Source organism: Cricetulus griseus, chromosome 3, assembly GCF_003668045.3.
Source record: "Cricetulus griseus strain 17A/GY chromosome 3, alternate assembly CriGri-PICRH-1.0, whole genome shotgun sequence".
Lineage (NCBI taxonomy): Eukaryota > Metazoa > Chordata > Mammalia > Rodentia > Cricetidae > Cricetulus > Cricetulus griseus.
Genome location: NC_048596.1, coordinates 113,355,315 through 113,369,028, shown reverse-complemented (window position 1 = coordinate 113,369,028; position 13,714 = coordinate 113,355,315). Strand labels below are relative to the sequence as shown.

At 46.5% G+C, this 13,714-nt stretch overlaps 1 protein-coding gene across 2 annotated transcripts in view; it reads right to left on the bottom strand.

Moving 5' to 3' along the window:
• Arnt2 (aryl hydrocarbon receptor nuclear translocator 2) overlaps positions 1-12,185 on the bottom strand; it is a 96,865-nt gene extending 84,680 nt beyond the window's left edge. Inside the window, exons 1-2 of one of the 2 annotated variants that reach the window (XM_035442410.1) lie at positions 11,362-12,185; positions 7,967-8,180 (exon numbers count right to left, since the gene is read on the bottom strand). In XM_035442410.1, coding sequence (XP_035298301.1) covers positions 7,967-8,180; positions 11,362-11,535 — 388 coding nt within the window. In that variant the 5' untranslated portion in view covers positions 11,536-12,185. Of the gene's footprint in view, positions 1-889; positions 1,296-7,966; positions 8,181-11,361 lie in introns of those variants that run through there. The other variant, XM_035442411.1, reaches the window with a different exon arrangement.
• Between the last annotated feature and the right edge of the window lie 1,529 nt (positions 12,186-13,714).

Here is a 13,714-nt window from a genome sequence, read left to right as displayed (position 1 = left end):
ACCACAGAAGGAACCAATTCAGTTTCACACTGGGCTTCCAGAATTCTGGTCTCTAGAGCTGTGAGAAAGAAGTTCTGTTGTTTAAACTGTCCCAAATTATGGTCAGTCATGACCATAATGGGAAACATCCCCACCTAGCCCCAGCCTGTATCATTGCTCTCACCTGGATAACTTCCACACTTCAGCATGAGCTGAATCCTTCCACCTCCTGAGCCCCCCCCCACATCCTCCTGAGATGAAGCTTTTGTGTCCTCCCGAGATGAACTCTGCCTCCCACGCACAGTTAATCTGTCTTCTGAAGCCCATGGCCACAGTGAGCATCTCACATACAACAGAGACACAGGATCCCTCTGGTTGGAAACCCTTAGACTCTAAGACTCTGGGAAAAAGCATCACCTGCTCTCCATTGACAACCTCACCTGGTTCACCCTTAGCTTCCTTGCCAGATCTTACAAAGCAGCACTCAATCAACCCACAGCCTTCTCCAAGCCAGCTAGACATGTCTGTCCTAAACTGTGACATCCACAAGTGCTTGGCTAAGTTGGTTTAATTCGTTTCTATATTTCCAACACTTAGCATAGTATCTTGATAAAGTTGGTGCTTGGTGGGCTGCTTGATGGATGTCTGAATGGGCAGAACTAAGAGATGATGAGAAGTCCAGCTTTTCTCTCTGTGCTTCTTCCAAGCCTTGCTGCCAAGGCACTTTCAGAGGACAAGAAAAGAATTAAGCAGGGCAAGCAGTGTCGTTTGGAAGGCCACCCGTCTATGTTAGTGGTTCTGTGCCATTCTCGATTATTCAGAAATGAATGGAATACCAGTTTTCATACTCTGGATTTGTCCTTAGGGCATACACTGTTATCTGTATCTACAGATGAGGAAGTGAGCCTACCTGAGTTAAGTTCTCTCTCAAGGTAAAGAATCATGGACTGCAAATGTCACCAGGGCCAGCAGACCAAGGGCAGGATCTTCCACTTCCCCTGACTGCCTCTCCATGTCACCATGACTCCTCATCTCCTCTTCAGTCCTGTGGTGAGTCACACTAGATCACTTCATGGGACTTTTGGCAGCACACGAGAAAAGCAGTTCTGAGGAGACTGCAGCGTGTATGGAAACACTGCTCAAGCTTCTTCTTCTATTGTCACACTGTGATGATAAAGAACCCAGCGGCTCAGGCTGGAGATCTGTCCAGATTCACGAAATAGCTTTTAATATAAAATATGAGAGAAAACCACAAACAGTTCCGGGGGCATCAGTATGCTATGTATTCATGAAGCAAAACAAGGCAGGTTGTGTAAATATTTAACAATGAGAAAGAACTGAACCAGTTCCAATGGCACATCTGGGATGGAAAGCACTGTGGTTTCCAGTGGGAGTGTCTGTGTGAGGAGGCAGAGCACCTAGCTCAATCTACACTTGTGCCCTCACTGGGCACCTCTCACAGCCCAACGCCAAGCGCTCTCCCTGCAGCTTGTGTGTTTACTACATAGCTGGGCAAGTGCCAATAGCTTAACTCAAATAAACATGCTTTGGTAACCATTATGATGTTTCATTTCCCCTTCAAACAACAGAAACTCAGTAACAGTGTTAATAGTTGAGATGAAATCCAGAATAATTTTTTTTCCTTCTGTGTTACCTAATATGGCAAGAAATGGACTGCTGAGTGTGTTTAGAGTTTCAGATTCTGGCATTAGTCCAAAGACTAGGTTGGGGCATTCCAAAGAAAATAAACTATGCATTTGAAAATATGGTTTTCATGAAGTTACCTTCATGACTGACAGTTGGAAATACACCATCTTCTTCCTGAACTGATACCACAGGGCGGACTGCATAGTTCACAGAACTCCCGGGGGATCAATTATCTGCCTCACATTCTTCCCCTAAAGGACCCAAGTGCATGGCTTCATTCCACACAGTCTGTCTTTGCCCTCTCTTGTGAGTGTTACCAAGGCAGCCCAGCTGCCTTGGGTAGCTGAGACTGAATGGTGACAACTACCATTATTTCCCAGGTCCACTCATCCCACGGTGTGCCCTCTGTCTCAGGATGGTTTTTGGAGCATCTGGCTTGCTTTCCCTGGGTGGCAGTGTGGGTATCCCTGAAGTTCCTTCCTCTTATATCTCACAGTAAGGTGTGTTGTTGATGGTGAGAAGTGCACTCCCAAAAGTCCTGGCAGCATCCTTGAAGGGCTGGGTGAACGCAAGGACTGTGGAAGCTGCTGGGCAGACCATTATCTCATGCCAGTTTTGCATCCACATGCTACTCCTGACCCTAGCTACTATAAGCCCCCTTCACTACACTTCACTAAGCTATTCGGTTTCCTTTAAACTTTTATGTGTATACACATATGTAAGTTTCTTGGAACTTACTCTGGTTTGGAGATAAAGTATCATCCCTCCTACCCACCCCCCCAAAAGCCTCATGTATTGCTGTTAGTCCAGCATAAATACTGTTCAAATAAGGGAATTACAGAATGAATGGATTTTAGGAACTCTTCATCAGTGAAGACTCCTCATAGATTAATCTATTAATGGCTCAAAAATCTGAGTAGATAATCAGGGGTGGAGTGTGGAACTATGGAAGGTAAAGATTAATTGGGGAAGTGAGTCATTGCAAGAATGCTGTGGAAAAACATATCTTGTCCCTGGCTGCTGCCTGCCCTCCCCCCCAACCACCTTTCCTTCTTTCTCTCTCTGCTTCCCAGCACTCCAAGGTGGGCAGTCTCAGTCACATGAAATTCGACCTGACAGTCTCAAAGCAATGGATCCAGCCAACCATGGACTGAACCCCTGAAACCATGAGCCAGAATATACCCTTCCCCTTTTGTTGTGCAAGAGCCTTATGAAAATGCAGACTGGGGTCAGCAGGCCTGCAAAGATTCTCTGTTTCCAGAAGCCCCTGGAAGATTCAGTACTGATGATCCATGGGACACTCTTGGCAAATCATACCATAATTAATAAGAAACTTCCCAAAATCTTCTATCTCCTACCCTCCCAAGGCAGAACTTAAACAGAGGCCAAAGCACCTGACAAGGTCAAGAATAAAGATAGACCCAACCTAAGGAATTTGACCTAAAGTTCCAAGATGGTGTCACTAAGTTGGTAAGCCTCAAAGTTCAGTGTGCAACTCAAGGGCTGGGGATGTGGGTAGACAGACAAACTACTTCGTCCTAGTTTCTGATTTAATGGAACTATGGTAAGCTGAGACTTGTTTCCAGTAGGTAGAAAAAATATGTTCACAGAGATGGTTCAATGAGAACCATTGCTGGAGTTGAGAACCACTTCGAACAAGGTGATGAGACACCCGGACTGTCTGTTTTAGTCCCACGGTTCTGACACTATGCACCTCTCATGTGCCCCTGAGCCTTCAATGTTACCATGACCGGCCCGGGATAAACTGCTGTACTGGTCTGATTGCTGATGCTGCAGGGATACTGGCATCAATCTCTATGCTCAGGACTGCAATGAGGCAGAGGAGGTCAGAAAAATCTAAGCTTCTCATCTTTCCTTGGTGTCTCAGAGACCAAGGCCCCCTCGCCAAACCCCGGGCAAGTATATCTGCCAGTTCTCTGTAAGTGACTGAAGCTAGTGTGCAGTGTGTGATTATTCTCTACAGAGGGTAAAGAATGTCATGGAAATGTAAGTGGATTAATTATAGGTATTAATATTTCACTGTTAGGGTTGAATGAGAAAATGAAAGTCACAAGCATCCAGAGTCCCACAAGTGTCTTCTCTCCCAGACAGGCAGGGAGGCTCTTGAGTGTATATGGCATCTTGAAGCTCTCATGGAAAATGCCTGATGAGAGGCTGTGAGCACAGCTGGCTGAAAATGGCTCCCTGGTGGCGGGCTCTCCGAGCAGCTATCGGTGCCCAGACCGGAGCCTGGCCAAATGCTGTGATGCAAGATTCAAAGCATCTTTGGACTTCAGCAAAGCTCAAAGGGAGATATGAAAGCTTAATCACAGCTGATTGGGGGGAGTGACTCATGCACTGGGGCTTTCCAGCTGAAGCCTTGGGGACCAACCAGGCTTGGGTTCTCCCCAAATTAACACAAAGAATCCAGGCTGCAACAGTTGGGAAATGGAGGTTTATCCATAAACAGAAGCTTGGAGTGTCTATAGGTGAGGAGCCGGAGAGAATGCATCCCATAGGACCTGTCCACAGCTGTATAAGTCAGGTGCTCATGAATTAATGAATAAATGGTCATTGAAAAAGAAAGGGAGGGGCAGAGGAAAGGAGAGATGGAGGGAGAGATGGAGGAAGGAGGAAGGAGGAAGGAGGAAGTTAGTTTACTCTTTGTACCCACTTCTACTACTGGGCAGTCTTTCTCAAAGTTACTCCCTATACTGACCCAAGATGCTGACCCAATCACCTGAATGCAGGAGGACCCTGCAGATCCCTAAGCACAGCAGGGCAATGCAGGGGACATGGCCCAAATGAACTTCCTCTTGAAATGCCCACAGGTTAACCTTTCCCACATCATCTTTCAGGCTGGAGAACCGAAGCCATTCCTCCCAGTGAGGTGCTGGGGTCACTGTCAAAATACCACTTGCTTCTGCTCACCAGGATCAAGGTTTACCAGAGTTCAACCACCAAAAGACACTGAGAGGACAGGCTTCCTCCATGTCTCCAAGGTGTCTCTGCTGCCCCCTGCTTTCTGAACCTGGTGCTTGGGTATATTCAGTTTTAGTGAGATGCCTGTTGTCACCTGGAATGCCCTGGGCCTTTTCACACTCCCCTCACCCCGGGCCCCACTGAGAATGACTACTCAGATCACTGGAAGATCAATCAGAGGTGGTTATTTCTATAGCCCCCTTCCCCACAAGGCACTCCTCGTTCTGGGCAACACTCTGTCCCTCAGCAGGATTACTTTAAACACTACTCACTGCTCAGCATCCCTCCTTCCTCTGAAGAGTCTCTTCAATGCATGAGTCAAAGTGGATGGAGAGGCTAGCCTGGAAACCTGGTTCTGAGACTCCTTAGCCCTTAGGACCGTTCAGGGCAGGACAGAGCAGAGGGATCTAAACAGAGCTAAGAAAGGCAAGCCTAGAACACTCACAGGGGCTTGGGCAGAAATCATTATGCATGCTAGGTACTGCACAGCCAGAGGCCCCCAAGCCCGGAGCTACACATAAATGTGTGATGCCACTTGAAAGCCCCACATGAAACAAAGAAAAGCTGGAGCTGGGGAAAAAGACTAAGGATGAATTCACATTATTTGATAGTTATGCTTCATAAAGCTACTGTGGATAGTAGGTGAATAAACACTGTACCATTGCTCCTAATGGAAGTTCAGGGTTAGGTTCCTGCAAGCCCCAATTCATGTTTTTATCAAGCAGTCAGTACAGAGCCTGGTTTTATGAGTAGGTCTATTTAAAAAACACATTGACATTCAGCATATACAGCCAGCTGGTGAGGCCATCAACACTGTAACTGGTGCCTGGATACAGGTTATTGGACACACCCCCTACTTCCTCCACAAGGCCACTGCTACCTTCTGGAACGGTAGTAACAGCACTTCAGCACGGCACTGGCCTGCCTTGTCACTCCTCCAGCCTTTACCACCCCTCCTCCTACAATTTTCTAACCTATTTTCTAACCAAATAGGATTCGATCCTATTTGGAAGCTTTAGAACAAAGAATAAAATCAGAGATGAAAGGAGCCTTAGGAATCTTCTGTGCTGGGATAAGGGGAACAAAGATCAAAGAAGAAAGGAACTTCCCAAGATCACTAAGAAAAGACCAGAGTGAAAATGAGTCTCCCAGCTCCCTCTCAGTGACTGTGTCTGTGTTCAACATTGCTGTTGCTAGCTGAGGGTGCCACTGTTGTCTGTCAATAGCATTAGAGTCCAGTGCTCATTTACAGAAAAACAAACCACTGCAGTGGTCCACACCACTGGGACATGCTCTTTCCAGGAAGAGAGGATCAGGGGAGGAAGACTCCCTTAGTGGAGGAGTTTGCCTATTCTAGGTAAGTCACCTCTATCCCAGCAGACTTTGCCTATCTCCCTGACCCTGCACCCATCACCTTAATTCCCCCAAGTGGCCACGTTTACTTATTTCTGACTTCAAACTACAGAGGTCCAGGAACAGAAGGATTTGAGACCCTTGTCCCAAAGGCATCAAGTCACCCTTAAGAGTTTCTAATGAAAAACTTACATTAAGTGTACACTTTGGATGTTCAGTAATCAACCTCTAGCCTGTCCTGGGCATAGTGGACCCATGCCCATCAGCATGCAGCCCTGCTGCAAGGAACTCTATCAAGCTACAACCCCAGATCAACAGTCTTGTATGTATCCTGGAAGAGCCCATTTCAGTATGTGGCTCCAAGAAAAAAATCCTGGGCCCACATCTCCAACCCCGTGTTCTTTTCAAGAGGACCCTGGCCAGAAAGAGAGCTCAGAGCTCTGTCTGAAGCTCCCTGGGAGTCCTCTGGCATCTTGGAGGACTACCTACACTGTACCAGTTCTGCCTACTGTGACAATTGCTCACAGACCCCCAAGGCCATTTCTACTCTGCCAGATGCATGATGATTTCACACAGAAATATCCACGAGCCTCTGATGAGCCAGTTAGCAACACTTTTGACCTGAACCTGCCCTGCCCTTGGCCACCACTTCCTCTGTTATCTTCCTCAGCTGGGTCTCCTGAAGGATTTGAAGAAGCCACATCCTGTGGCCAAACAGAAAATCTGGGGAAAAGAAAAAAAAACCATATCTTTCCAGAGAAGGTGACTTCAGCTTTAAAACTAATACTTCCTGGCTGACGTCTTTTCTCTCTCGAAGTTCCCAAGGGTTGAACTTTACATTCTGCATTGTAAGACTTCAGCTCAGCAAAGGAGCAAGGTGTCTTTCTGAGTCTGAGCTGGCATTGTTCTTTTACAGGCATGCAAAGACGGCCAAGACACAAACACTGTCCCCAAGCTAGATCACTATCCGACAATCACCAGCTCCAAGAAAACACTACCGTCCCTCAGAAACGGTACAACTTCCACCAGACTGGATTTGATTCTAAGTATTCTGGGTAGAATTGAGACCCTCCCTCAAAAATTCATAGGTTGAAGACTTAACTCCCAGAACCTTAGGAGCAGGGCCTTTAAAGAGGTAATTAAGGTAAAGACAGCCTACATGAGTGGTGTCCTTCAAGAGTAGGGGAAGTATCAGGAATGCACACACACACACACACACACACACACACACGATCATGGAAGATCCAGAGGGAAGCACCTGGAAACTAAGGAGAGGTCTCAAGGGACACAAACTTGCTGACACCATGACCTGGATGAAATGACCTGAGAGCTTGACTGTAACTTCACAGGTTGATATCCTAATCCCCAAGGTGATTGGAGTATGATGTCAGGAGGGCGGAACCCTTGTGGCTGTGTCAGTCCTTTCTACTCTGTGAGGACACACAGGTGACAACATCTCCTAAGACCTGTTTCCCCAACCAAAAGCCATTTTCCCAGCCAAGCACTGTGCTTGTTAATATTTATGAATTCCCATTTCTCACCTGAAGCCATGTTGGCATTTTCAGTAGGTTCTTACTTTTACTTTTATCTTCCATGGAGTGTTTTCCTTCCAACCCACTTCCCCCAGTGAAGTCTACAGATCTCATTGCATGTGTTTGTATAAAGAGGTGATTTTGAAATAGTGTCTGTTATGTTGTGGCAGAACTGACTTACTTAACCATCTCAATAAGGAACTGTCTTTCAAGTGGCTCAGGCCTGGGGTGTAAGGGATGGGCATCATATTGATATAGAGAACATATGGGTCTCACTAATGCAGCAAGAACACCTCCTACTGGCCACGTGCACAAATTACAGTAAAAATTCCAGGGGGAGGGGAATTAAGCCCTTACACAAACTAAATAAAATGTATCACCTCACCTTTAGGATATTGAATGTAATGTGTTTGCAGGATGAACAAGGGTTAAGGTCAAATGGCCACACATACACTACAGCTACACTTGCTCACCTGTCATGGAGTTTTCTGAAGTGCACAGCTGCTCTCTCAGCTTCTCCACGTCGTCTGGGTGTACCTGTTCATAGAGAGTGCTCCCAAACCACTCTGACTGTGGCTGGTTCAGAACAGGAGTGACTGAATCAGACACATAGATTACTCTTCCTGTCTCCGCTGCCACCACAAACAGAAATCCATCAGCGGCTTCAAGGATGAGATGTTTCAGCTCCTGGGGAGAAAAGGCCATGGTCAGCAAGTGTACTAACGGATCCGGATCCATTATCTTCTCTCAATTAGCAACCTCAACTTCCTTTAGGTAGCTGTTCATTGTGGTGTACAAATGATTGTGTTGATGAATGTCGTTTCACCTGGTTAGCTTATTTTCTGGAGAAATACACAAAGCTTGCACCATCCCTAAAATGCACTGTCTTTTCTTGGAGAGCATGAATGGGGTTGGGGGGGGGTTACCAGTATGGAGAAATGACGGAACAGGTGCCCATGATGAGGGGGTTCTGAGTTGCCAGTTTCATGAGGTACTTTCCTCATGTACTAAAACTGCAGTCATAACACCACAGAAGGGCCCAGCACCCAATTCGTGGCACAAAGGGTCCTGAATGCAGGAAGAAAGGAGAATGAAAAGGAGAGAAGAGAAAAAAGAAACAGACTGTAAGTCTTCCCATTGTGTGGGGACATTGCACTCTTGTTCCTCTTATTCCTGAAGCCCTGTCATCACCTCCGGGGGTCATAATCAATTCTGTTAAACTGAGATAACCACACCTAAAGGCAGATCAATGGTAACTATGTATATCCTGTCACATCGAGCTAAATAAAATGCCTGGGCTCTCAGCTTGCAGGAGGTGTGAGCTTATATGTCCACAAACACTAGAGTCTGCAGTCACCAGTCTGGCACACTGTCCAAGCCCCAAAGAACAAAATCATTCTTTGGGGTCAGCAGTAAGCAAGCAATTTCCCCATCCCAGACTCAAAAGTTCAAATACAATCCCACAAGGAATGGTTACCACCCAATAGTCAGGGGCAGCTGAGAAGAATCGAAGGATAGAGTATGGAACATTTGGTCAGAGTAACCTCCTAGTGACCCAAGTCCCTAGAAGACCTTAACTTCTGGGGGCATGGCCTAGGAACTTTGTGGCTTGTATGCAGGCACTGGCTGGGGAACAATTCAAACACACTCAGCCTGGGAAACCAAGGTGGATGCTGACCATGCAACCATGTTTCAACCAAAAGTTTACTCTATCAATTTCCCATATACACTCTGCTTCCTGTGTCTCTTTGATGCTTCTGCAGTTCTAAGAGCATCAGCATTTTCATTCTCAGCGTCAGGAAAATCTTCCTAACAGGAAGGTCCTCTTTAAAAAAAAATTGGGATAAGATGTCTGGGGAGGGAGAGACATCTTCTCATGTTGATGGAGGAGGTTGTGTGGCTTTGTTTATGCATGCATGTTCTAACCCAGTTTGCAAGGACTGCAAAGGTCTGGTAGGACAGAGCCACCCCCACCCATCTCTCCCCATCCTCTCTCTTGAGTTTCATCATCTGAGAACTCGTTACTCATAACTGGCCTCTCCTCTTTTCTCCAGTCAGACAGTATGGGTTTGGAAGTTAAGAAAGCTTCCATCCATGCCCTTCTACTTAGCTTTACAGCTCTGGCACGATATTTAATGGCTTTGGCTTCTGATATTTGAAAAAGTTTACTTGCAGTGAAACTTTTGAAGGTTACATGAGCTTCTGGTGTACAAAGCTTAGGAGGTGTTTGCCACACAGTAAGTGTTTACAGGGTTCTGTAAATGTGATGGAGAGAGTGGCATTATAGGGCATGTGAATGTGTGCTTGCCTTCTCTCTGCCACCTCCTGTAGTTGCTTAGAGTCCTTTTTTGTAAGGGTTAAATAGGTTCAGAGAAAAGATGCCATGTTGACTCCAGTGTTAGCGTTACTTAAATGTTTCCAGCAAGTCATGTCTCACCATTCATCTTTCATTATAGTAACATCCCCATGCTAACCAGTCGAACAGGGAGGCCTTCCTCACGACATCCACAGAGCTGGGGGCTAGCATGGTTTTCATTTTTACAGAGATGGGAATGAGGGTGGAAGCCTGTACTTGGGCCACCAGGCTCTACATCGATAAGACCAAATATGGCCACTCCCTTTTTCAGGAAATCCTCAACATGAGAGGTCAAGTGACCCTGGGAACATTTAAAAGGCATCAGTGTAGGTAAAGTGCCTGCACCAAACAGAGGGAAATGGCATTGATTTATCTTCCTCATTCTTCTAAACCTTTGGTCACAACACGGACAGATGTTCTAATGACCTAACGATCACAGCGTGACTAACGATCCCTCAGATCAGCATGACTAGCGACCTCTCATGCCTTCTCCACCCCTCCCTCTGTGTACTGACTTCCTTTGTGCTCATTCTGTGCCTCCTTCACAGCCTTTGCCTGAGCACTGCCCCTGGTGCAACCCAGTCACTTCTGCTCAATTTCATTTGAGCAACTTTCTGTCTTGTTAAACATTGCATTACTCAAGATTCCATACATGGAACACTTGGCACTTCCGAATTAACACTCCTGACAACTATGTAATGTCACCTCTTTCTACCAAATTCATCGGCTCATTTCTCTTAGGAAAGCTATGGAACTCAGAAAGGCATAACTTCATGTTTAGTTAGACAAGCTAACGAAAGCTTTAAGCATCAGCTGATGTTCACTGTGACCACAACATGAAGGACAAGGACTTGCAACACAAGCCACCTGGCTCAGGTAAATCCACTTACTAATGCTGCCTTGTTATTTCTTGTATTTCTTCTCCCCAGTTAGCACTGGTATAAAAGCATGGCTTTAGGGAACCCCAGTAGACCAGTCTCCGGTTCCCTTCTCTAAGTAACTGACCATGCAAAATTCAAGCTTTGACTTTTTCACCGCTCAAACAGTGACGGAGAGCAGTGTCTTGCTAGCTAAACTAAATGAACAGCACAGAAGGATGTGCCTTGCACCAGGACCATGAACACCTGCCAGTGCTGTCTGTATGGCTCTGTAGCCATCACCATGACTGCTTTGCTGACTCTCATGGCATGACTACCTTCTCACTACCCTTACAAACAGGAATTATGGTATCAATGCCATCTTCCTGTGTCAGCATGCTCACCACACTGTTTTTTTAACCACTCCTCACTGAGGTGTGTGGGAGATAAAAGAGCAGAAAATAGAGAGATCTGGCACTCTTGAAGAGTCCTTCTTGCTGAAGAATAGAAGCAAAATTTCTTGCCTTCACCCCTTCCCCAATACTGACCTCCATGTTCCCACATAATTTGTCTCAGGCTTGTGACCCTAAGACTCCCCCCCACACACACACACACTTCCACTGGCCACAACACCAGAAGAGTAACACTGGGGCACCTGCTCAGTGAGGAAGGAAGGCTTGTATGCACCATCAGTAGATTTGTTTCCGGTGCCCCTCATGGACTTCATGTGTGAAACCGCCATGCGCAGTATGGTGAGCTTGTCTGGCTTCCGGGCCAGTGCACTGCAGGTGGGAACCATGTCGGAGAGCTCCGTAATATATTGAGTCATCTTGTTTCGCCTGCGCCGCTCAATCTCACTGTGGTTCTCTCTTCCCAGAAAGCAAGAGGTCAGGGGGAGGGAAAAAGAGAAGGATCAGACCAGGGGTCAGCAGACATTGGGATAAAATAACTCACTGTTAACAACAGATGGCCAAACTCCTAAGCCTGCTTCATAATGGCTGAGTGCTTTGGTACTTGTGTGTTGAAGCCGAGCCCTGACACATCTGTAAGCTCTTGTCTATGTGCGGGGAGCATGGACCTCCGTCACCTCCTTCTTTAAATATGTATTGCACTTCCTTAATTACCCACATACCTATGGATTTTTCCTAGACAAGCAAAATTAAGACCAGAGACTATGGAACGCCAATGTATCCTAGCAGGCTTTCTGTGTACAAGCGTGATCTTAAAAATCAATGTGTGGGCTCACACCTACAAACATAGCTCCTGACGGCTTGCATATGTGATTTATGTACTTCGTGGCACGAAGCACTCACTATAAGATAGCCTCCAACTCATGCTCCTTTAATTTTTCGGTGGTGATAACCCATTCAGTAAGCACCGTACCTCAAAATATGTAAAACACCCAATAATGACAAATACCCACACAGCCATGCTACTTTCACTCTCAATCCAGCATTCAATATATCACATGAGACCTCAACATCCCACTATAAGGCAGGGATGTGTTGAATGCTTAGCTAGCCACAGGCTGATGTAAGTGTTTTAATCTGGCTGAAGGCAGCCCAGGCCAGGCTGGGATGTTTGGCAGGGGTTGTATCAAATTCCTTTCTCCTTAACAATACCCTCTTCTGACAATGGGCTTGCAGTATCCAACACTGTCACAAGCCTTACTACACTTTGTGTCACTAAGGAGGCCACTGATGATGCAGACTCACTTTATATAAGGCTGTGAACGTGCCTTTGTTCTATATCCAGTGTATTTCCCGCAGCATAGTAACAGAACAGGTGTGACCCTTTATTAATCAATAACCAATTTAAAAAAACACTGCAAGGAGTTACCTAACTCCATCCCTGGCAGGCTGAAAATGAAAATCTAACAGAAGGGCTGGGAGAATATTTCTGTCTCGAATTATTTATTACCTTTAGGCTCAAAAGAGAGTAACAGCCAGCCCCATTCAACACACTTAAGAAAAAGCTGTTCCCTGGGATGGAGCAGTGTCTAAAAATACACCCATGTCTGCTGCTACAGGATGGAGGACTTTGTGGTTTCTCTGGGAAGGAAAGTGACACTAACAGTAAGAAAAGAAGATCCCCAGGCAAGGCTGCTCCACACACTGCATGTATTCATCAGCTTCGCACCCCATCCTTCCAGCAAGTGGGACAGCATGACAAGCAGGCCTGATGGTAAAATGGTGTTCGTGCTGTGTGTGCTGAGATGTGCACGGCGTGTGCACACAGCAGTGGTCCCTGTGGTGGCCTGCTGGGAGCCTTCTGGAGCAGAACTTCCATTCAAGGAGTCCTGAGCAAGTTCCCAGTGGGGAGAGGATGGCAGAGAAAAAAGAGAGCCCAACATGATCTTCAAGGAGCAAGGGCATTAAGTGGGAAGGTGCACTGTGCACAGCGGAACCCAGAGGTGGAATCTGATCACATGCTCTGAAAGGCCTTGGAAGGTAGAAGGCAGGAGAGAGAAAGACACAGAAGGGGAGGGACTAGAAGAGGTCGGGGATGGCAGACAGAGTTAGACATACGTGGCAACAGGAGGAGGACCAGCGCTTTGGAAAGAGGGTCCATGTGGAGGGTCAAAGGAAGGCTTAGGATCAGGAGAACACATTGAGAGAGGAAGAGACATCCCTGTAGGAAGGGCAGGCCTGCTGCAAGAGGAAGCTGAGGAACTTGGAGGCTGGGGAGCAGGCCAGACCACAGTAAGAAATCTAATGGAAACTGAGGCACAGTATCAGTTGTAGCAGACGTTTTAGAGAAGTTCACAGGTGGATGAGCCTTGTAGGAGAGGGGAGAAAGACAGGTGAAGACCAGCCAGCAAATTTTTGAGGCCAACCCCACCCCACAGGTGTTAACTGTAAAGATCTAAACTGGCCAGTGAAGCACCAATGTTCAAGTACAAGGCAAAGACCCTCCAGTGTTCAGGGAAGTCTACATCTCTAGGCAGAAATGGGCAGAGTTGGCTGAGTAGGGAAATAAAGGGCCAACTAGATAAGAAGAGGTTGAGG